Source organism: Gymnoscopelus braueri (genome assembly GCF_963280865.1).
Source record: "Gymnoscopelus braueri genome assembly, chromosome: 3".
Classification (NCBI taxonomy): Eukaryota; Metazoa; Chordata; class Actinopteri; order Myctophiformes; family Myctophidae; genus Gymnoscopelus; species Gymnoscopelus braueri.
This window is the reverse complement of record NC_137612.1, coordinates 18195075-18220842: the sequence shown is the minus strand read 5'-3', so window position 1 is coordinate 18220842 and position 25768 is coordinate 18195075. Positions and strand designations below refer to the sequence as shown.

At 43.3% G+C, this 25768-nt stretch overlaps 1 protein-coding gene across 10 annotated transcripts in view; it reads left to right on the top strand.

The window, feature by feature from the left end:
- Positions 1-25768, top strand: part of itpr1b (inositol 1,4,5-trisphosphate receptor, type 1b) — a 117679-nt gene that overhangs the window by 47418 nt on the left and 44493 nt on the right. For all 10 annotated transcript variants that reach the window (XM_080424461.1, XM_080424465.1, XM_080424462.1 and 7 more), the window contains 3 exons: positions 3084-3195; positions 14261-14390; positions 16665-16849. In XM_080424461.1, the coding sequence (XP_080280587.1) occupies positions 3084-3195; positions 14261-14390; positions 16665-16849 (427 nt within the window). The remainder of the gene's footprint in view (positions 1-3083; positions 3196-14260; positions 14391-16664; positions 16850-25768) is intronic.

Below are 25768 nucleotides of genomic sequence, written 5' to 3'. Positions count from 1 at the left end.
CCGAAGAAAGAGAAAGAGACCGCCCACTCGAAGCTCTGAAATGACGTCACGTTATAGTCAGAAGCGTAGTTAGCGCTGGGCAACGCGGGCAGCTGCCCAGCCAGTTGAGCCCTTGCCCGCTGCTGAAAGACAGACGAAAGACATTTCCGTTTAGAGCGGCTGTGATTAATCTTCCATTGCTTAACAAAAGATGACTACGGGGGGAAATTCACGCCCTCAACAATAAGTACCTTAGTAGGCTACACAAACAGAGTCACCAAAAAAAGTTCTATGTCTCCTAGCATTAGAGAGAGATTTAACTGAATGTTTGAACTACTATTAAATTATAGACATTTTCAAGTGCAAGCCCCATTGTCTCATGCTGTAGTATCCCTAGATATAATCGATGGAGGAGGACGTGGTTGCACATGTTTGAACCTTATTTGATTTGTTAACTTTGTCTGCTGTTGTAATCGAAATTTTGAAATGACTCAATGATTTGTGCAGGAACGTCACGTTGGCATTTGTCTGCCCGTAATGCTTTCTCTAACCTACTGTGCTTCTTTGAGAATGAATCATTTGTATCTGCAAGAGGCCTACCGGTTGTGATAATCTTTGTAATGAGAACCATACATTGATGATAGTTGCATATTGTAGCCTATTTCTATTTTATTCACGTCTCTTTTTCTTGTATTTCTCAACATTTTGCCCGCGCAATTTTGCCCACCCAAAATGTCAATCCTGGCCACACCACTGGTTGTAGTCTGTAACCAGCCGAACCGAACAAACTTAGCCTGTTCTGATGTAGTATGCATTGGGCTTTACTCAAGTAACATTTTGAATACAGGCCTTTTACTCGTAACAGAGTGTTTTTATATTGTGGTATTGCTACTTTTACTTTTTACTAAAAAATCGCTGAAATACGATAGCCGTCATCTCACAATAATAACATTATGAGTACCTAGCCAAGCTTTGATTGATTGATTGAATACTTTTAACTTTCTCGTTTTGCAAACTTTAACAGTTTGCAAAATGTACAGATGTACAGTTATACAAATAATGCTAAAAGGATGACACAAAAAGCCCTGAGGGCTTGTTTCCATTGTGTACAGATGTACAGTACAGTTATACAATAATGCTGAAAGGATAACGCATTTTACATTGTGGTCCTATGTACAGTGTATTCAACAAGGCTTTTTTGTTTGGTGCCCAGTAAACAGTTATTGTTGTCAGTTTGAACCCATCTATCTAGATACATGTGCAGTAAATGAGCAGGGCGTGCCTGTACTGTACAGGTCTTATTGGTGATCCAGGACATGGCTTGCACATGTTTAACACATGCAGAGTACAGTAAGCACACACTCGCACAAAACCTTTGTTGAGTCGTGTTGTGGCTGATAAGAGCTAATATTGGATTACAGGAGGTCCCAGCTGGCTACTTTACGCAGGTGTTGTCGCGTCACTATGGGGATTAGCCTTCTACTCAAGGCTGCCATGGTGGATTAAGGTGTGGAGTAGCACGTGAATCTACTGTACTCTGCTACAACTGCTCCTCTGACTCATTCAAGACACTTGACACTGTGCAGTTCCAGAGAAGAACTGGATGACATTGTGCAGTTCCTGGGAAGAACTGTATAACAATGAGCTACATTGCAATGCTACATTGCAAATAGGAGTGCACGTTTCATTGGCTTCAGAGACAGTGGGATCCATGACTGCATTTGTAGCCTGAAACTATTGTTAGGTTCTAGAACAAATAGTACAGTTGAAAATCATCCCTAGGCATTTGGTGAGGGTGATGAACAGACACAAAAGTGGGAATACTGGGAATAGGAAGGTACTAGTACACAGTGTTCCTCTGTGTTAATTTAACATTTGTACAATTTCTGAGTTACAAATGGATAATGTACATACTGTACAGTAGAATGTGTCTGAGCTTTTTGACATATACATGTATAAAAGTATAATTGTCTTCCATCTTTAGTAATTCCATCATCCAATATTGGGGAGAAGCTTTGTGGGGATTTCACTTTCAAACATGTTTGAATCATTTTAATGTCTACTCTGGCTTTTGTAAGCACCCCAGACAGTTTTTAAGTTGCTTGATTCAGTATTTAGACATCTTATATTCATTTTATCAGACACGCCCCCTTCTTATACAAACCCATTGCAACTTCAAACTTTTTTTTCAATTTTTTTTATAAACCATGTTAGATTCATTAAAAACCCATCCTTGGTTCTGGTGACTAATATTGTCCTTCTAATACGTGATGGGGCTGTGTTTTTCCAATTACTTTTTTCATTTATTTTATTTTATTATTATTATTATTATTTAACTTTTTTCATTTTCACAAAAAAATGAAAAAAGTAATTGAAAAAACACGTTCCCCTCACGTATTAGAAGGATAATATCAGTCACCAAAACCAAGAAAGTGTGTTTTCAATGAATCTAACATGGTTTCCAGTCGTGTGTGTGGTGCTATTTTCAAAATCTAGCAGATCTTAAATGGTTAGGTTATTTATTCCATCACATACAGTATCTGGGTAGTTTGGACCAAAGATACTCACATTAACCAAGCCCCAGCAGCAGAAATAGGGTATTATATTTGTATAGTTTTGTTGACGTTTCATGGTCAGGCCCGGCTTAATGCACAGGTTTTAGGAGCTGCAGACCAGGGCACCAAGCTTGGAGGGGCACCAAACGCCTGGTAAAAAATTGCAAAAAGACCAGACTATTGCAAGTAACAGCGCTAAAATACTGTCCGGTCGCTGGCGAAATAGTGCAACAACAGTGCGTAAATGCGTCACCTCGCTGGTCTGGTATGTTCACATTAGCCCGATGCAGGTGGTATAATAATAGTATAATAATATATAATAATAATATCCTAAGCTTTAGCTTAGCTTAACTACTTTTCTCTCAATGGTAGCTCTGCTGTCACCAGGCGTGTCTGTAGGCATAGGGCACCAACTGCAGGGGAGCACTGGTTGGACGATTATACAATTAATAACACAGGCACCTTCCCCCATCCCATTGTAGATCGAGCCTAGAAAAAAAAAGAAAAAAAAAACCCATTAACTTTCCTTTTTTTCTCTTCCTTGCACAGGCTGATCAAACACACCAAGCAGTTACTGGAGGAGAATGAGGAGCGTCTCTGTATCAAAGTATTGCAGACCCTCAGGGAAATGATGACCAAAGACCGAGGATATGGTCAGAAGGTACATCCTGTTATTGTCCTGCATCATCCATGTGTACTATCTGACGATATTCATATTAAAATAAGGCTGAGGGGGTATAAACAATGGGTCAATAGGGTTCAAATAATGCAAAAGGTGAATTTCTCCTAGATGAGCCTTGAGGCCTTTATGGCAGACTGCAAGGAAATACAGTTATATTGTCGTTTAAGGTCGGTCCACACAAAAAATTATAACTATAACGATAATGATGTGAGCAGCCACACTGATGAATGATAACGTTCTGTAAACAGTGGCGCCAAGCTGTGTCGGACCCCCAAAATGGATACCCGGACTGATTACTGCTTTAGCCTACATAGCACAGAGAAAGAAAAAGAAAACCAGAAGGGTATGAGTTCACAAAATTAGTTACAAATTAGGATAGGATTAGTTAGGATAATCCAAGACTCCAAGAGTTGTCGTCTTTTGAAGACACATTTCATTCATACTTTTGTATGAACATCAATTTGATGGTATTGCATCCCAGATGTCCTTATCAAATGAATGTTGTATTTTTGGATGAGTTTCTCTGCGATGTCATCTGCCATGAAACTGAGTGGTGTTGAACGTGACGACCTTCAAATTTGGATGGATTTTGATTTGACTGCCAGTATTTGTATCGTTTCTCATATTGCTCTGAAAGTGATCCCAACCATATCTTTCATCACTGTCATTGTTATAAATGTTGTTGTTGTCTGGACTCCACCATCCACTTGAGTTAGAATGATTTTTAATACATTATTCTATATATATAGTTATTGTTATAAGTATCTTTCTTGGTGTGGACAGCTCTTTAGTCTGTTATTCGATGGGGTTGCTTATGAGTTCCTCCAACCTGGGCAGTGTTTCAGTGTTCTGTGTGCATTGTTTCCAACAATAACAATGGTATTAGTACTCTAGTCACCTTTTTAGAAAAATATATTCCCTCATTGCTCCCCTCCTGAACGTGAAAAAATGGAAATTGTGAATATCAGTACAGACTATTAACATGCTGTGAGCATGGTCCAACGTCCTTAACACTAACACCATTCACACACCATTTTACACACCATATCATGGCCTGTCGGTGACCCACTGTACTAATGTCAGATGAATATCATTTTGTTTTCTAGCAGTGTTTTAAAGCCTCAATCCATAACACCAGTTTGTGGGCACCAAATTATGCCAGCCAACAATTCTATGTTTTTATTCATTGTATTTTAGAAATGTGTAATTTATTTACCTTCAAATGGACAACTTTATTGTCCATTAAAAAATGGAAACTTGCCTTTGGCACACTGGCATCCAGTATACAAACAATAAAAACACAACTAATACATAACATACACAAATGCAATAAAATAGAATATAATTTGTATATAACATTCCCATAACAGCAACAGTGATCATGGGCTGTAGGGATTGGGTAATAGGGTTATTTTTTAAATGTTTTGCTAACGGTACTCTAAGCCTCCTGCCTGATGGTAACAGCTGAAATGAAGGGTGAAGAGGGTGGGTAGAGTCATTGTAAACCTGAATCGCCTTTTTGGTAATGAAGTCTCTAAATGGCTTGATTACTTTGGAAATTATACCGTATTGTTCCCTTATTATGTATTAAGAATTTCGATGAAAGTATGTTAAGGATACCATAGATCCATTTCATGAGCTTTACTAACAAGTTCAAGGTAGCAGCATTACATCTTAACTGTGCAGGTGAACAGCAGGAAATGGTAAGAAGTATCAGTCCACATTGTACATACATTTATATGGGTGGTTACATACACTACATGGTAGAAAACATCCAAGCACAATTATGTTTGATGCTTTACAAGAATCTTGGCTTAACAGTACTTCTGATTTGGTACTTTAAGATTCTGTGATTGCAATTCACTAACTTCACTAACATTTCTGACTGACCAACCAAGCTATATTGCTTACGTAGCTTTACTAACTCTGCCCCCTATACTTTTCTCTTCCAGCTGATTGCCTTTGATGATGAAATGGATGTGGCTGAGGTTGATCATTTTCCTTATTACTGTCGTGGTGTATACGTTTGATTTACGTATGTCTGCCTCTAGTGGCCTAGATGTGCCTGTGCTGCAAACAGGCCGCCTAGCTACACGTAGGCTTGATTTATACTTAGTTGCACACTGGTGTCAGGCACCAACAATAGCAGATCTACAAGCTCAGAACACATCGCACTGCGACACGTTGTGAGATTGTAGATCGGCTATTATCGGTGCGTGACACCGGTGCGCAACAAAGTATAAATCAGGCTGTACATCTTTCAATGGCTTGAACTAGGGGTGTAATTTCACGATACGATACACGATATTGGGCTCACGATACCGATACGATATATGGCACTTTTTTATTATGAAACTATATGGGGGGGGGGAAAAGCAAATGCAAACAAATACTTCTGTTTTTTTTTATTTTTTCCATTTTTTAAATTATCCCGGGTTAGGGTTAGGGTGTGGGTGTGTGTGTGTGTGTGTGTCCGATTTTGTAACCCTTTTTTTCACCCGGTGCCAATTTTCTCACCCGGTGGCAATTTTCTAAGTGATCCTGGGAGCTACACTCCCCCCACCAGCCTAGGGAGCCCAGGGCCGAGCTCATAGCTCCTTCAATGCATGAGAGCCAACTGACCTTCTTGTCACCTGACAGGGGGGAGTTTCCCCGGTAGGACGTAGCGCGTGGAAGGAACACGTTATTCCAACCAGTTCCCTTCCCCTTTCAAAAATGCCAAAACGATACATATCGTCACAAAAACGTATCGCGATATACAGTATCGCGGGGATGATATATCGGCACACCCCTAGCTTGAACCCATGTCTTCGTAGTATGCCTGTATGAGTTTTCCCTACACAGTAAAATCCAGGGGTCCACTTTTGCACTCAGAGTTAAAATAACACTCAGGAATTTACTGTGTAACATTACTCTCCTTGTTGTACAGTATTATTGTAGCATGTCTAACTAGAGTATATTGTTGTGCTTGGCTGAAATGTAAATTGTCGGTCTTTCTCAGCTGTCCGCATGCAGGTTTATAATGTGCATAATGTGCACTGTCAGCACGTTATGTTGCAGTACACTGTATAAGTGAAGAAAGAAATTAGTTATTGGACAAACAAAAAATCATGTCCTATCTTGCAGATTAGGAATCCTTTTCGACTGAATAGTATGTATTGCAAAGCAAACGTCATTACAAAGTCATGTTAGATAGGTGGGGTGCTTTTTGTGCTACCTGTACTTTTTTCTTTTTATCAAAATTCCATGAAACACACATGCACACACAGATATTATTTCCATATATCAACCTCAGAATTTATGTTTCTAACCTGTCCATTTTGGCAAATATTAGTTCATATTTGGTGTTGTTTATAGGGCACTGCATACACTATACAATATAAAAGTATGAAACAAAAATACAAAATGTAAATGGTTGTGTCTTGTCAGAATCTAGTTTTCATTTGCATTCTAAGGCTTAGACCCTATAGAATGTGACTTATCACGTTATCTTAAGACATGTATGATTTTTTTTTGATATTGCCATATTCTGGAAGTGGGCACTGATCTGACCATGGATAGGTGGAGCTCGTTTGACATTTACGTTTACTGCAGGATTGTCTGTCAACATGAGGGCTGGTTGGGAGGGGAGCATGCCTTAAGCGTGTGTGTGTCTGGTGGGGCCGGGGGGGGGGGTGCGTGTTTGTATGATTGTGAATCAGCCCCTTTTTGATGGATGGCAGACAGGGAATGCTGTTCTCCTGAGCCCTTTGCCATTACTGCAAGAGCAGAATGTACTATATAATATAATATAGCACGAGCAATCCTGTATATTTAGCACCAGAAACCGAATACAGCCCGAAATGTACACCATTGGAGGTGGACGTGTGTCTGGCAGCCAACATACTTTACGTGTGCCTTGTAAGTAAGTGTGTGTGGGTGGCAATGGCCTGTGGCCCAGAGGAAGTAGATATGGCATGATATGCCCCCCTCCCTGGTTTATGAGTGAAAGGTGATCTGACCACATTTTGACTGATGACAGATGTCAGGTGATACCTACCGTAATCAAAAGTGTTTACAATTCCCGGAGGTTGCATAACTTGATTAGTTCCATTATCAGTCCAAGCATTGCGCAATGTGTTATCCACAGCATAGAATGACATGGTATGTCAGAATGTAGTTTGGATTTGTTCTGTATGTCCATTTTCTATACGCTTTACTGCAGCCAACTAAGTGCAGCTAAAGTTAGTGCTCTCTGTTTGCTTCTGTGATTTATGCACAACTGGAAGTAAATAATGTATTTGGTGCAGAAGAACAGTGAGTCAGTCAAGGGAGCGAGTAAAAGTGAGGTAAACACAGAACAGAGCTCAATCAAGGGAGTGAGTGAAAGTGAGGTAAACAGTGGTATCAGTTAGGGAAAGAGAGAAGCAGTTGGAAAGGGTATTTCCACTGTTGCCAAGAAGTCACATGCACCCACCCCTCCCTCTCCCCCTAGCTCCCTATCTCTCTCTCTCCCTCCCTCTTAACCTCACTCCCTTCATGCCGTATCCTAGTGATGGAAGTCCCCAGCTGCATCCTTTCCACAGAAACAGACCGCTGAAGTCAGAGAATGCTTTGTGGCTTCAGCTGCCCCTCCCATAAGCAGTGTTTAAGAATGCACACATGCTCACACCTCCGCTGACGCACCCTCTGTCTGTCTGTCTGTCTGTCTGTCTCTCTCACTCACTCACTCACAAACACAGCAGCACACTGTACCCTGCCGATTCTATTTTTTTCTGCACGTGCCTGCGCCCAAGAGGGCCCCCCGGTGGTACACTCTGTCCCAGCCAGCTAGTCAGGCAGACAGACACGTATGCAGGCAGGCAACAAGGCCAAAGCCCCGATGTTCCCTCGGCTGCAGTTAGCTGCAGAAGGGCTGCTGCGATAGCTTTTATATAACCCCAGTGTTTAGCCTGATGCTTCTGCTCTTCTGGCCTGCCGCTACAGGAGAGAGCCTCTGCCAAGCTGCTGTCCATCCCACGCCGTTCCCCAGTCTCTCAGGGACAGCATGCAGTCTGTCAGCTCAGTTCTACTACTGTTGGATGGACCCTGGCATGCCTGTGGTTGCTCCTCACCCCAGATGCCCTGTGTGTGTGTGTGTGTGTGTGTGTGTGTGTGTGTGTGTGTGACAATGTGGAACGGCATTCCCCCTTAGAGCTTTTTTAAATTTCTTTATTCCAAAAATAGAAACTGGATAACTGTAAAGCAAGCCTTCACCCGCCCACTAGAGCTCCTGTGTTAAGCTTGATCGTGCTGTAACATCCCCAGTGAGGCTTTCATGTGCTATCCCCTGTGTGTGCATGTGTTGCCTCTGTCAGAAAAAAAAGAGCCTGCTCGGGGTTGGAGGGTCAGAATAGGATGATAGCTGTGTCGTATATAGCGGTGATGTAACAGAGTCCGCCGAGATAATATAGCTTTAGGATGACAATAAGTTCCTTGTTGGGATTATGTAAGCAACAAGATGATTTCTATGCAGGGAGAGTGTGGCAGTCCACATGTGCGTCTACTTGCTGCCTGTGTAAGCATGTCTCTGCGTTTGTGTCTGTGCCAGCTGATCACAATCTCCTCATTATCCAGACTCTACTACCGTCACCTGCCCTGACACATTCTCCCCAACTTTCTGTTGCTCTCTCCCACAGTCCTTTTCTCTCGCGTTGTCTCCTGTCATTTTGCCCTGGCAGCGTTTGCTTTCCACTTTATTACTCTCTTGTTTACAGTCCATTTCTCTGCTTTCCTTTTCAAACAGGCATTTATTTATTTATTTTTTGGAGCACCTGTTTTAGGTCTCCAGATTCTACAGTTTCTCATTTCCCGATCACATCTGTGCCTTTTTCTTTGTGTTTTCGTTTCCCGTAGCTTGTTCCAGCTTCATTCGTTTTCTGGTTTTTTTTTGCCACGCTTTCCCCCTTCCCTCCACAGTGTTTTCTGTTCGTGCCAGGCTACAACTCACCCAGGCACTGCCACACCCATCTGGGGCTCTGCCAGTTTGCCTCAGTCTGTCTCTGTTTGTCCTCATGTATCCCCTCGTCTGCTCCTGTGGGTGACGTGAGGCAATGCAGGGGCTGATGTTATTCTTCCCAGCCAACAGGGGGTGCTGGAGACGTTCCACTGGCCCGTGCAGCGGTGTCCCACTTTCTCTACCTCAGTGCTGCACGATTCTTGGACTCCAGCCAGTTCTCAAGCGGTGCTTACATAAGAAGCAGCACTCCTGTTTTTTTTCTGTTTTTTTCTTTCTTTCTTTTTTTTCCACCCTGGAATTTCAGACTCTCTACTGATGTGTGACCTTCAGTGGTAATTGCTAATAAAAGTGCAGTGGGGCTGTTTACCGGGAGACGCTGGTAGTGCCACGCCTTGCCCCGGGCAGTGTTGGCAAGAGAGCGAGCCAGAAAAAGGTGGGGTGAATTGGAGTTTGTGTGTGTGTGTGGTGGGGGTTCACTTGCCCCTTACAAGCACCTGTTAACCGTTTGAGTCCCTGCCCCATATGTGCATGCTCTTGTCTTGCTGTCAGAACAGAACTAAATAAGCCAATACTCTGTCCTTCTCTCTAAAGACTTTATTATGTTCTGCCTGCCTCCCTGGCACTGTGCCATCGTGGCACTGGGACCTCTCATGCATTTTTCATTTTCTGGAATCATTGTTGTAACACATTTCGGTGTGTGTGTGTGTGTGTGTGTTTGGATGAACAGAGAATGAACAGGGGATCCCAGGGTGCTGGTGACGGTCACGGGTATTCTCACTAGGGGAGCCAGGTTATGTAATCCAAAGCAGAAGGAAGGAGTGACTGCTGCTGACACCCCACACGCAGCCTTCATGTGGGGTGTCAAGTTACACTGACCTCCTGGACTCAAGTCTAACTCAAGTCACAATTTTATTTACTTGAGACTTTACTTGATGTATGAAGGGAATTTCTAGAGACTTGGCCTTGAACTTTGATTACTTGAAATGGTTTCTAACTTCCTGACTGGGAAATATGTTGTGAAAATGGTGCTGTCGCATGCATACCAAAGAAGATTCTTAAGATATTAAATTGGTACTGGTCTCGACTCATGACTTGACTTGTTTTTGTACATTTAGACTTGAGACTAGAAAAAAATTTACTTGGACTTGACTTGGTAGCTTTTGGACTTTACTTCAGGCTTATGCCTCAAGACTTGAGACTGACATGGGACTCGAGCACAGTTGACTTGATCACATCTCTGAGGCCCTGGCCTGACACCAAGAGAAGTGGAAATTCAGAAGAGGAAAATGCTTTTTGGTTATTGCTGGTTGCTACTGCTGTGAGACGGCCTCACGTTTGGCAACGTTGGGCAGATAACTTCCAACAACCTCCCGTTTTCCATATGCTCTTGTGCGTTGCGTCAATCCAGTGTGTTAGAAATGGCACGTGGAAACCATGTTTCCGTTAATGGGGTCCAGCTGGATTGTGAGCTGATGCAACATTTTATACATAAGAGAAGCATGGGTGCATTGGGTGGTTTCCATAGATTAAGGTTGGAAATTAGGTCAGAATAGGAAGATGATGATTATCATGCTTTACCACTTAAGTCACACTTCAAAGCTCCTTGGTTACCTTGAACATTCAAATTGAATTACAAGAAGACTCCAGTCTTGTTTGTGTGCGTTACGTATTTTTCTGTGGAAATCAACGTGTTGACTTAAACAGAGACCTGATAAAGGGGAGATTCCTGTCCAGTCACACAGTTACTCAACCTGAGCTATCGTGACTGTGTTATACTGTAGAGGTAGATGATCCCCATCGTAGATTTGGTCTTATTTCAAGGCTCGGTAATAAGTTGTAATCGCTGGAAATGTCTCTCCATCCATTGTAGCATCAAACACTAATATCAAACGCAATGCACCTTTGTGTCTTAATATTCTTTTAATCTATGGGGTGTCTTCTATGATAATCCAACTTGCATGACGTTGTTTGCATGAGCTTTTAAATGAGCTTGAGCCTGAATTTCAATGCATGTTTTTCTGATTTGAAACTTGCATGTTAGAATTTGTTTGGTTTTAAGGTTCCCCATGGTTTGGGTATAATGCTGCACAGTAATAATCTATCGGTCCACTTTTGCACCCTCAGAGTTAAACAAACACTGAGGATTTAACTGACATTTTGCATCAGTGTTGGTCAACATCCATTGATGTTTCCTTTAGCCTAAACATTATATGAATACTATGGGGCACTGTTTGTCTTCTTTAATAGCACTTTTCCCCCAAATGTTGTGCTAAATGACATCAAACTATATATTTAGTTAAATGTTGATACTGTATTGTGTAAATAATTACCCAAATGTAAAATGTGCAGATTCCCAAACAAAATTGTGTTGTGAGCACCTATTCATTTCAACTAAGGTTATTTACCAGCACATGAAGCCATGGAAGTACAGTACACTCTACTTCCGCATTTGGGCACCAAATTTTGCGCACTACGGTTTCAGACGATAGAAGCATGCGCTGTATAGTGTCCAAAATGCGGAAGACTTGCTAGACCAGATTTGGCCACCAGGCTTCTATGACTTCAATAATCTTCCGTGGTCCTGGGGGCTTGGTTGTGAGCTTGTAGACTGGCTATTTTCGGCAAAGTTATTTAGTGTTGTCAGAATGAGGAGGGGGGCCTTGTATACAGTAGACCCCTGGGGGGCTCTGGTCAACTGTATATAATAGGGTTTAAGTGGTTAATAATGCTCAACGTTCACAATGTGTTTTAGTACTGCACATGAATGCACATGAATGCTAGGGCACAGTATCTTTCATTATATGAAACCAAAGTTAATAAGCACTAAGCATGGCAGTATAACCAAGACATCAGATAATAACACATTTGTTGTCCTCTTTGTCACTGCCCTTGGCTTTTTGGATCATGCGCTTTTATTACTGTCAGGCACATGACTGGTAACCGGGTGAACTGTAGCCAGGCCAGATCCATCAAAAAGTTATGTGCTTAAACGGCTGTCTGTTCCCAAACGTTTTCGACGGAAACCCAAAAGATAATTGTATTGTCTCCGTGGAACCTGCTAGTGTCACTATTTCTTCTAAAGATTTTTTTTTCAATTAATGGATTTTTTTGGAACTGAAAATCCTTGAAACAATAAAAGATAATACTCACAACCCATAAAAAATTGTTCCGCAACCAAAAAATGGGTCCCGACTCAGTGTTTGGGAAACGCTGGTCTACAAGAATATATGTACAGTACACAGATGTAATCAGTTGTACCTTTAGAGACAACGTCAGTGACAACATGACTAACCTGCCATCTAAAAACCTCAACTAACAGTAACTTTTTATTTCCAATCAGCTGGCACCGCCACCTGAGCCTGAGGTCCCCACTGAGGTGTGTTCAACAGCCATATTGGCCCTCTGCACACCAATATGGTCTGTTGCTGATCGCTGATCATGCCGCCTCCTATAGTTTCATTCCATTACCCTTGTGCCCCATCTTAGTCATCACTCGCTTATCTAGAACTTTCCTCTATTTTGGGCCTTGCCAAAAATGTGTGAGACACACACACACACACACACACACACACACACACACACACCGCACATGCACACCTACACGTACGCACACACGCACGCGCACACACACACACACGACTTGCAAATCGACTACATATTGACGTCTGTTTTTATCCTCCCCTTCTTCCATTCATCCATCGTTCCTCCATTCCTCCATTCACCCTCCTATCCTCCCCATGGTTTTGGAACGGAGCCCAGTTTCCTGACCATCTGTCAGCATGGGTTTTTGGAGCCATGGAGAGGTGTTTTTCCATGGCAGATTGGAACATCGGGGCTTATAGTGTGTCAGTAGCGTACTGGCTCCATTATGTAACCTGGATAGGGCTCCATTTTCTTTTCTTTTCTTTTCTCTTCCTCTTACTCACTCTCTCATGGCTTGTATTTCTCCCTGCTGGCAGCCTATCATTCTCTTATGTAATTAGTGTTTTTTCTTTGTTTTGTTTTTTATCACTACTTAATGCATGTCACTACTTTATATACGATATATATACATGTTTGTGTGTATATACTGTATGTGTGTATATAATATTTAAATATATATGTGTGTGTGTATATATACAGTATATACATACATATGGTATACTATATAACCCTAGACAACCCTGACACGAGTACCTCCTCCATTACCTGCATTATGTAACCTATCCCAATTTCCTGCTTGCATGAAAGAGACACTAACATGCACTGTATTAACACCCTCCCCTTTTCATTTGATTCTTTTTTTATTTTTTTGCTTTCTGCTAACCTTACCTCACCTTTAAGGAGCTTGATCCTAACCAACCCCAGAAGCAACTGGAGGACCAAAGGAGGGTAGGTACTGCACCGAGCAACCTGTCTTTGGATTGGTCTGCTCTGGCCTCCCCCTTAACCACACGCACACAATCCCTGGAGCCCTCCCAGTCACACTTCCCTGGCATGGCCGCTCGACCACTTTTGCTTACTAACAGACCACCGATAAGAGTGTATTGTCACGTGACATACAGCTGACAGGAAAACCGATGCTTTTCAAGTCTCGGTATTGAACCGTTCAGATGAGTGACCAAGCCATCATGGGTCCAGTCTGCTTGTTAAACTGGGAATTATGGGAGTGCGGTCTTTGAACAGACCTACTCAATAGGGCTTGGGGTCAGTGCGTAAAATACAATAAGATGACGTGTTCCTCTTCTGCTTTGACTTAGGTCACTCCGAGGGCAGTATTAGTTGGAACAGAGGGAGGAACAATAGATCATGCCACATACAGTATTACCATCTGTGATATAAGAGAAGTAGAGGACATTTGTGTCTTATTTACCATTATTTTGTAAATACTTGTTGTAGCCATGTGAGCCTCTTCTCGCTTTCGCTTGCATAACTCTAAACAGAATATCAGCAGTTTTCCATAACCTTTTGTAACCTTGTACGACAGTGGCTCAATAACATTGATGTTAGCCTCTAACTACAGTATGCTCCTTTGTCATGATCAGCGTTATTGAGTATGTAGCTCCCAATGTCCGCTATCTCTGATAGGGAGAAGCCCTCCGGCAGATTCTGGTCAATCGCTACTATGGGAACTTCAAACCTGGCGGGAGAAGAGACAGTGTCACAACTTTTAGCAATGTTCCACTCACCCCTGGACCCCAGGGAAAGGCCCCTACAGGTGTGTCTTACTATTATTTGCTTGCTTTTCTGTTGTGGGTCTACAGCAGTGTTTGAAAAAGAGAGAGGCGGGCACTCATCAGACGAATAGTTCACAGTTCACGTGTATCGGGTGCACGGTTCTGGCAGAAATAGTATCTTAGAAAATATTACCAGCTCTCACTTTGGTCCTTTTAGGATTTTTTGTTCATAAGCCCCAGGAGCATATCATACACGACGGACGTTTTGGTCCGCAGGCCTTCCTCAGCGTGAGTGAAACACTTACAGACATAAGTGTCACTTATAAAGGGGACCTAGGTGCCTCGCACAAAGTGGTAAAACATATATCCGGTTGTCATATCATACTGCAAACACTTTTTATCCACAAGAGGGTCAAAACAAGAAATGAAAAAAATGAAAATGAAAAAATAACATCACATGACAGTATTCCACTTCTTCTGTTTCACAATTTTGGAAAAACCCATCTGTGCGAGTTCCTAGAGAACCCTTGTATAAAGACAGACTCAGATATTATTTTTTTTATTACAAAATTGTATACAAAGAACAAAGGCACAGTTTAAATAACCCAAAGTACTATATACACAGTAATAGAGAGGCATAACCCCTTATTTGCATCTTTAAAACATTATTTCTGTACTTTTATTACACTGACAGGTGTTTCAAGTTGATACACCTGTGTTTTTTTTCTGAGTCTGTCTTTATTTATGGGTTCTCTAGGAACTCGCACAGGCGGGTTTTCCAAAATTGTGAAACAAAATAAGTGGAATTTGCTCTGAGCTGAGGAAGGCCTGCGGGCCGAAACGTCCGTCGTGTATGATCTGCTGCTGGGGCTTATGACTGACTAAATAAAACAAGACATCCTAAAAGGATCTACAGCAGTATATAAACCTTTTTATGGGTCACGAGTAAATATCCCCTTTTTTGTTTGGTTCCTACAAGTACATTTCAAAAGATTCAAAAAAACTTCATACATTAAAAAAAAAACGTTTGAGAAGTCGTGAAAATAGCAGATCTACAATCTTCAGCTTGTAGATCTGCTATTTTCACTAGTTTGAGTCCCGCGGAGACATCAAATATCTCTTTTGTGTCTCGAGCTAAAAGGTTTCGGAACCACTGGTCTACTAAGGTACATTTGTTTATATCCGCGTGTTTCTTTCCACTTGGCTCTCTGTCCCCCTCTCATTTGAAACGTTGACTAATTCAATGCGTCATAACTGGCATTTTATTAATTTCATGGAGCCGTTCACGGACTTCAATCAATGATGTGACTCATTGTTCACCTCCCGTGGTTTTCAGGACGGAGAAAATAATATGTTCTTGTTGGCCACCGTGGCCGTGTCCTCATTGAAGCACTTAGACCGCCGGCTCTGTCCCTGAGCATATCGTTGCTGTTGGGCGGAAACCTTGTATGTCCAAAACCGTTTTTTTTTAATAATGGCTCACAACACGTTGCATCTCGAGTCTCGACACGTTGTGAGCTTGTAGATCTGCTATTTTCACTTCTTTTGTGGAACACTCTTGTATGATGAAATAGGGCATTCATACACGAAAAGAAACCCATGAAAAGTTGAAACATGGAGATACGAGTTTTCTGCCCGACAGCAACGATATAAGCCGTCTGCTCAGCCTAACGGAGGCCGTGCTGTTGCCAGGCGACCAGAGAGCAGTGCTCCTGACTGGAATGGGTCATGAATGCACCTGTTCACCCAGCCACAGAATGCTGTGCTGTGCCATGTTAATGCTGCATGTCTGATAGGGTCAATAATCCATTAGTCAATTGACTGAAAATAAAGGAAATTAAATAACATTTTAGCAATGAAATACGGTAATAGTTTATTGTGATGTGCCATGTTAAATATTTCTAATATGTTCTCTTTTACGACTTCACCAAAATTGCAATGCTTGCTTTTGTTCCATATTATAAAAGGTTATGTTATGTGTTTGATTGCTAGGTAAACATATTAAGCAATTTGAAGATGTAACTTGTAATTAGCGTTAGGTATCATTTTGTACTTTATTTACTTTTTTTTGGCATTGTTTTATGGTGTACATTAATTGAATGTACTAGTAATCAACTAAGCCAGTAAAATAATCCACAAATTAATTGATAATGAAAATGGTTCAGAATCCGATTTCCAATAGTGTCACATTTTCTAAAAGAAACATTACTGCAATGCACACTAACTAGCATAATATTGTTATTTGCCAAACCATGTGCAATTTTTCTCTCATGCACACGATAATGTCTATCAACTCCTGCTCTGTGTCCATATAGTTGTCAGCTCCGGAGTGGGAGGGCGAGGTGATCTCAGCCTGGCAGAGGTCCAGTGCCACCTGGATAAGGAAGGCGCCTCTGACTTAGTCATTGACCTCATCATGAATGCCACTAGTGACCGCATCTTCCAGGAGAGCATCCTATTGGCCATTGCACTGCTGGAGGGCGGGAACACTGCCATACAGGTACGTTTGTGCGTGAGTGTGGGAAGGGAGGGGGGTGTCATCAGGGGAAAAGACAGTCCCTTCAGGAAGGCATGAGTGGGATATAAACAAAAATGTAATGAAGAGTTTAGGTCATTACTCTAGGGGGGGGTGGCGAGTGCAAAAAAGGCTCAAATGAACTTATCCAGGATTACCTAATTAGAAAACAATAACTTAGTGATACACTGAGTTGTGTCCCACAGGTAGAAAAGCTTCCCAGAGAAAGGCAGAGTGAGTTTGGGTGGTAGACGGAGTGTGAGAGGAACAGGAATTGTGGTTGGTTGGCTCACGGGGCTGGGAGAGGACCAAACTCTGCAGCCGTGTACGTCATCGCCTCCCCGCTGCCAGCCCGAGGTTGCTACAGCAACGCCAATCTTTGCTAACCTCACAGCGAGGTTGAGAGGGTAGCAGTCTATGCTGATTGCAGGGCAATTTCATTATCCCAGCTTAGCGTGTGTGTGTGTGTGTGTGTGTGTGGGTGGTATGGATATCGTCGCTGTTAGGTGGAAACCTTGTATGTGCAAAAATGTTACTTTTCAGAAAATGGAAAAAGGACCTGTGTTTTCCAATCGATCCAATGTATATTATTGAGTCACAAGCTCTTGTTAATACTTTTCATTGGTAGATATGTATGAAAAACCCACAGACACACTTAACCACTTTCAAAAGCAAAAATACATCTACAAGCTCACAACACGTCAAGTTGAAACGCGTTGTGAGATTGTAGATCGGCTATTTTTGCCACTGTTGTGTGACACTGTAGTTTGACGATATGGACATGCAAAGTTTCTGTCCGACAGCAACGATATGTGAATGTGTGGGCTTGTAAACATGCGTGTGTCTGTGTTGTACGTGCGTGTGCTGATTCATGTGCTGCTTTGTGTGCATGTGGGCTTGCTTGTGTGTGTTCTTGCATAAACAGGTGCCTTGCATAATAGGCTCCTACAGTATTTGCATAGTGCTGCTACCTGGCTTCCCACAGACAGTGTACACAAAGGCACTCACATGATGTCTGTTACATAAGAGGCTGCCTGCCTGTGTGAGTAATGCCTAGAGCACTGTGACTCCTGACATTCCACCTGGACTCCTTAACTGGGTCACGCTTTACAAGCAAAGCCCCCTACCCCCCCCCCACACACACACACACACACACACACAGGCCCTGGGGCACCGCTTCTCAAACTGGGGTCTTGGGACCCCCAGGGGTCCTTGAGGGGTCCCCAGCTAAATGATTCATAGTTGGGAACCAAATGGACCCTTGCGCGTCTGTAGGAGTATACTGTTCATATGGAACCAAGTGCATCACCATTTTTGGTTCCATTTGTACACTGGTGTTTTTGGATTGGAGATATCTCAGAGATAAAATAAATAGTATGAAATGGGGGTCTGTGGTCTAATGCATATCAAGTGTGTACCCTTACTGGTCTGTAACTCTGAGAGTGTACAAATGGAACCAAATGGGCCGGTTTGGTTCCATTTGTACATTGATCCATTATTCCGTTTGTGCATTGATGTACATTGATCCATTGTTATGAGGGTCTTTGAAATCAAAAAGTTTGAGAACCACTGGACAGTACAACCATCAGTAGTCCTCTGGGTCCATGAGAATTACATCCACTAGTGTACTGTGTGTGCTGCTGATTGACCTCTGAAGGTCAGGTGAGAGTTCTAACTTTGTGGCCAGTGCTGATGGAAGCCTGGCAAGTAAATACTACTGGGTGTGGTTGTTTTTGTTCCTTTTCGCACATCCCATTCAGTTATCACAACGGCACCTTTGTCTTTTGAGGTTGCCAAGCCCAGGCAAGGGATACTAAACTTTTTGTATTTTTTTGTTCATAATGTTTCTCACAATGGAGTGTGAGAGAGTATTTAGATGGGGAAACTAGTGCTATTAGTCATAGTGATTGTGCTATACAAGTATTTGCCTGGGTGACAGGATTTATATTGTTATTGATCATAATTCCTCAGTATCCTTGGACTTCTAATTCCTATTTGTGATTTTAAGGGAGATAACTGGGTGGGAGGAAGCTTTATAGCCAGGGTAGTTTATTATTTGGCCAGCTTAAGGGAGGAGGATGCAGCACTTCAAAGCCGTTCGTTGTAATGTTTCGGTGAGGTGTTTTTCCTCTCCTCTGGGCACAAGCATGCTTTGTTGCGGGATCATGTATGGTCCAGGGTGAATTTAAAACATATCAGCAGACGCATCACATTTCTCCCTCTTACGTAACACTGGGCTGCATGCCTTGTTGGAGGACAGAGGGGTTCTTGTTGTCCAAATGAAAAGCAGGACAAAAACATGTCCACAGATTTCTCCAAACACTTTGTTTGTTTGTTTTTTGAGGTAATCCAGAACCGTAGCCAAGCCAACACATTTTCTGGGAAAGGCTGCATGAGGGCAAGGGGAGGAAGGGAAGACGAGGAGCGAGGATTATTTGGACTTGGCAGCCCGCAGGAAGAGAGTTACGCCGGATTTATACTTGGTTGTGGGCCGTGTCACGCACAGAAAAATAGCTGATTGACAAGCTGAAAATGCTCAAATTGCAATGTGATGTGAGCTTGTAGATCGGATATGTTCGATGCACGACACCAGCACGGAACCAAGTATAAATCAGGCTTTAGTTACACAGCAGGAAGTGGGCGAGGTCACACCTCTGGCATGGCGGCTTTATGCCAGCCTGCTCCCTGCATGCTGTGTGAGAATAGGTCTCTGAATAGGCCAGCGTGTCCTCCCTCTCTAGGGATGTTCACTGGTAGCCAGTTAGGGGCTTTCCCGTGGTACTGCATACTGGAGCACAGGTCAAATCGTCTGCAAAGATTTTCAAATAAAAACAAATATTTTTCTTTTTTTTAACTCTTAACTAGATAAGATAAGAAAGACGTGTGTGTGTGTGTGTGTGTGTGTGTGTGTGTGTGTGTGTGTGTGTGTGTGTGTGTGTGTGTGTGTGTGTGTGTGTGTGTGTGTGTGTGTGTGTGTGTGTGTGTGTGTGTGTGTGTGTGTGTGTGTGTGAGATTATTACATTGCTGTATTGTATTTGAAACATAATTGCTGTGACTGTGTTTTCACATACAATCCCAAATTGTGAAAATTGGTTTACAAAGCATCATTTTGTGTCTTTGAATGTTTCATGTTTCATGTCTAATCTCCCTTCCCCCTGGTTCTTACTGTGGGCCAGCCAGCAGAGGAGATGTGAGATTGTCAGTTAGATTGTGCTGCCCACACTGTCTGGCTGTGTTGGAAGCTGATACAAACACTACAGCAGCAGTAGTATAGTGGGCAGCGATGGCTGCAGGCTAGTAACCCAGAATACTCTCCTGTAGAGCTTTATTTAGTGGCCTACTGGCCTCGCCAGACAATGTTCTGATTTTGCTTTTCTCTTAAGCTCTGTTTTTATAGCATGGCCGAAGGCCAAGCCATATAGAACTGGATTTGTCTGTAAAAGTAAAGTAGACCATTCACAGCTCACGCCGCTACAGCATGCGTGACATCGCAAAAACAGAGCTTTATAGCAGTTCCCGGTGTGACTAGCTCGCTGATGCAGAGAGCAGACATACACACAATGAACAGCGCTGAAGATTCCTTTACGAAATTAAATTAATATCAAGTAACTTTGCTAGCGATTAAAATCTGTGAAAATAAGTCAGGCACTCTACTGTCACGTTGATTACACAACGTAGCATCCAGTGTCCAGAATAAGTGATGTGTGTGTGTGTTGAACACAGTTAAAATGTAAATGTACAAAAGAAGTTATAAGGCAGGCTAAATCCACTGTCTGCATAAAGCCCAACCTTTTATATGGGCATGGTCATCTTGTGATATCTTTCAAGTTTAGCTTCTTCAAAGAGAGCAGGACTTTTGTATTCGTTGACAAATACCTTTCTATTGAACTCTTGCACGCACGCACGCACGCACGCACGCACGCACGCACGCACATAAACACACGTGCACACATAAACACACACACAGAGTACACTGATCTATCCAAAGGAGCTCTTAAAAAAGATTCCCCTCCCAGTGCCCCCTTTAACCCTAACAAGCAAACAGGTGCCATGGCTCTTACTCAGTAAGCACGCTGTTATGCTCTGCCACCGTCAGCCGTTCAGCGGGGTTTTGATTTATCCGCCCACCGCCTCTCGTTTCGGGTTCACTTTTCAGACACCTCCTGGAAATCTCTTTCGATAGTCTTTGCAATGCAATACGAGGCCTTGCCCTTTTGCCGTCATCAGCGTAAGCATTCTCTTCATCCTCTTCCTGACAGTGAGTGGTGGTTAGAGGGGGGTTTCTGATCACTGTCAAACAGGAAGGCTGCTGCCATGTTTTTCCTATCAGTCCTGTTCGTGTATTTCTATTTCTTTTTTTTTTAACCACATGAAAACTTGCTTGAAATAGGCCTTTTCAGTTAATCAGAAAAATCCATGCAAAGCTCGGCTGGGTGCATGCGTGGGTTTCATGTGGATGACAGATGCATCCAGGATCTCATCCCATGGTGGCATTCACCCCAAACTAGGGCTGGGCAATTAACCAAAAATATCTCAAAACTCATCATTTGGAACCAATTGGCGACTACCTGCTCATGTAGGTTGATCGAATAATCAAGAAGCAGGTTTTTTTTATATATTTTTTTATTTATTTCTTATATATTGTATATCAACGAGGTAGATGGATTTTTCATAATGGACAAATCGATTAGTCTGATTAACAACTTAACCCTGTATCATACTTCGTCGTACAATGTTGGCGTGCAAAAATAGCCAATCTACAAGCTCACAACATGTAGCATGGCGGCACGTTGTGAGCTTGTAAATCTGTTTTTTTCTTTTTTTCTTTTGTAGTCGTTCATTAATCGTTATCGAGGGAAAAGTTCATATGAAATAATGTTATATTTATATTTATATATATTGATTTGAAGTCATATCGCCCAGCCCTACCCCAAGCGCCTATCTGTGTGTCTGGTCGTACCCGCATGCAGACATACAGGGTTCTCCGTGCTTGCCAGCTGGTTGGTGGCGTAGTCGTGCTGCTACACCAGCCCTCCAATAATCACAGCTACAGCTCTGTCACTCAGCGAGCTGTCAGTAGAAGGGTGAGAGAGAGAGAGAGAGGGAGAGGGAGAAGGTGGTGGGTGGTGGTGGTGGTGGTGATGGTGGGGCGGCGGAGGGAGGGGGGGGGGGGGGGTGGGGGGTGACAGTATTAATAGATCTTACATAACTCGCCCCTGTTGATGCCAAAAGCCCTGGCGGCAGCTGAAAGCAGAGGAAAGGAAGGAAGAGAGGAATGCAGCGACCTTGTTTTCTGAAAGGAGGCCCCCTCTGGCCCGGCATGGCTGCCCTGCAGGGCAGAGCTTCTCTAAGTGGGGTCCGGGGACCACCAGGGGTCCTTGAGGGGGTTCCAGGCGGTCCCCAGCAAAGTGTGTTCATATAGTCTAAAAATCTGTTTAACCATTTTAAACCTAATTTACATCGGCTATTTGAATTTAGCCGATCTACAAGCTCACAACTCGTTGTATTGCGGCGCGTTGTGGGGGTTTGTAGTGTATCTGAACCTGCCACACTGTACGTCAGGGGTTCTCAACCTTTTCAGGCCGTGACCCCCCAATATAATCATATTTGAACTGGGGACCCCCCACCCTGACAAGCACTTGGAATTGTTGGAGTTGAGGCATTACATTTAGTTTGACTCGGTTCCACAGATAAATTCCTTAAATTGTCACTTAACTGTCATTTGGGGACCCCCCCCCAAATCATATGAGGACTCCCCCTGGGGGTCCTGACCCACAGGTTGAGAACCACCGCTGTACGTGACTGATGGTCCTCAGCTCTCATGGGGCTTAGTGGCCATACAGTACAGATGTACAGGAGGCTAAGCTTCTTCGATGTGGGGGGGGGGGTTGGTCGGGTGAGTAGCATGCTTAACTTGCTGGCTGACTGCAGGACTGAGGAGGGAATGAATCAGCAGGTTGCTGCTCGGAGCGGTTTCTTGGCTAAGCTCTCTGAAGCTAGCTCTAGTTGTTGTGGCAACAGTTCCTGTACCTTGGTTGATTATTATTTTTGATGTTGTTGCCTTTTTGTCAGACAGCAAAAGCTTAGAATGTTTATGTCACCTCACCTCCCTTGGAAATGTAGCAGCAGCGTTGTCTTTTGATTTATTGAAACAGGGAACGTGTTCAAAATAAATACAAACAGGGGGATGTTTGCTGCCGTTGCACAACACGAAACGCACAACTGTCCCTGTGTTCTTGTTTGCCAACCGCTGGGTATCCCTGGATACTGTGTTTTACTCTGGGCTCGATCCCAAGTCCAGAAAATGTGGTTTTACATGTGTACCTGTTCTGTGCAACTGTGTTTGTTGTGATTTGTACTGTAGGTAAAAGTTCCTGTTCCTGATTCCACACAGTGGGAGGACAGCAACCAAACTCTTCTCTCTCTCTCTCTCTCTCTCTCTCTCTCTCTCTCTCTCTCTCTCTCTCTCTCTCTCTCTCTCTCGTGTTGTTTTCTGCAAATTGATGCCAGTCAGGTGCTTACAAAAGTGCAATGTAACCGATGGGAGATGGAATTGCTTTGTTATGACCACAGTCATGAGGTCCCGTCATTTGAACGCGCTAATGTCATAAAGTCGCTTTTCTGGCGCTGCTGCTGCCATCTCTGTTGCCCACTTGCATAAGCCCTCTGAAAGATTTTAATCAGATCACTATCAATGAATGACCCGGTCTTGTCAACAGGATTACGTTAACTACTCAAAACAGGGTTCAGAAAAACAAGCAAACACACCACGTTAAAGAAAGTGGGGGAAAACAACATGGACTCAAATAACTCAATTGGCGTTTTGGTGTCAAGTGCTCCCGACCTTTGGGACAGGGACAAGAATTCAACGGAGCTACGTACGTTCCGGAATATTAGATCTGTAATAGCTTCTATTTCATAGGGGTTAATTAAAAAGTGTTTATGCTATACTGTACTGTGCATTTATAATGTTACTGTAATCATGCACCCCCCCCGCCCCCCGCCCCCCGCCCCCCTCCCCTTCTCTTATTCGAACTCAACCCAGAAAGACTGTTGCATAACGTGCTTTCAGAACCATCCCAGAATGTATGCACGCATGCGATAAGTTTGCCTCTACACCCGCTTCCCTTCTAACCCCTCCTTCTTCACACCATGCACTCCATTCGTGCCACTCTGGCACCGAATAAAGTAGGGCAGGATTTTTCCTCCACTCTTCCTCCACTCTTTCTCCTCTCCTCTCCTCTCCTCTCCTCTCCTCTCCTCTCCTCTCCTCTCCTCCCCTCCCTCAGTGGGCTGATGTAACAGTGTTTTTAGCTGAGGCGCTGTGTGCTCTCTACATAACCACTCAGCTGATTACAGGTCTTATGTAAGTAGGGATTGTCAAGAGGGAAAAAAATGGGACAGGATATACCAGCCTGTTTGTGGCGGGCAAAAGAAAACGAGTTCACTTTGCATGCAGGCCTTTGAAACAAGATTGCCCTTTGTGTTAGCACTCCTACGGGGCAGAAGTCCTCCCTCCTCCTCCACTGCTCACGGGACCCTAAAATCCATGGAAAATAAACACACAGTTGCAAGGTCTATAACAGCCGAAGTCCACAGTTTGCCCCAGAATGGAGTATGACTGGCAAAACTCTGCTGTCAGTCTGTTTGTCTGTCTGTTGTGCATTATGAACACCTGTCTCTGCGTGTGCGTGCATGCACACGCTCGTGTGAGTCCTAACATCTTTGTGTGATCAGCGTGGTCAGATGGCTACAGTGGGTGTGTTTGAAAATGCATCCAAGTCTGTCTGCATGCACTCCATACTGTATGTATTTGTCCATACACAGTAAATCCCCAGCGTTAAATTTTCCATTTGTAACTCTGAAGGTGTACAGATGGAATCAAATGGACCTGTAAGGGTCCATTTGGATCCATCCGTACACTTTCAGAGTTAAATGAACACTCAGGAATTTACTCAGTGTATGTAATCAGTAGAGCAATGTAGACACAGAGCAGATAGTGTAACACCCAGGTAAGCACAGTGAAGTACAGTGAAGCCTTTTTGGCGGTAGAGGAAGAGGCTTATGTAACTCCACTGCACGAACTGTAGGACCTCTGGCTGTCGACAGAGTGTGGAGAAATGTTCCGTAGAATAGTGAGAAGTGCCCAAACCGATTTGTTGCAAAGTTTGTTTGTACCACACCTACAGTACATACAGTAGTTGGCTGATAAGAATCTTTTAATTGTAGCCATGTATGGTGTGTTTTGTTCTTTGGTTGGTTGTCACATAAAAAGAGTAGAGTATTGCCTTATGGGCAGCTTTATTGAATACTATGATTTGTTTACTACCCTTCATCAGGTATTGAGCCTTGGTTAGTGGGAAACTTGAATATAGACAGAAGAATAGAAGTGCACTAGTTGTGATCTAAGTGCATTTGTTATTATCAAGTGCATTTATACTGTACATACTTGGATTTGAAGCAGTTCACATCCAGCAGAGATCAAGATGTCGTATGTCAAAATAAACTGATACTAAAATGGACAGAAGTTTAAATCACTCAAAAGTGGCTGAAACAGGGGGCACGGTGGCGCAGTCGGTAGCGCTGGCGCCTCACAGCTAGAAGGTCCTGGGTTCGATTCCCGCCGGGGACGCTGTGGGCGCTGGGGGCGTGTCTTCTCCTCCGCGTCATCAGTGCCCATACCCTAGGTGGGGTTGGCGAAAGGGCCCACTCTGTGTGGCGTTTGCATGTTCTCCCCGTGTCTCCTAGCGGGTAGTTAATACCCTCACAAAAACATGTAGTAATCCTGGTCACTATAACGCCTCCCCCATGACAGCCAGGGCGCCTGATGGAGGGGAAGGGAACTGGTTGGAATAACGTGTTCCTTCCACGCGCTACGTCTAACCAGGGAAACTCACCCCTGTC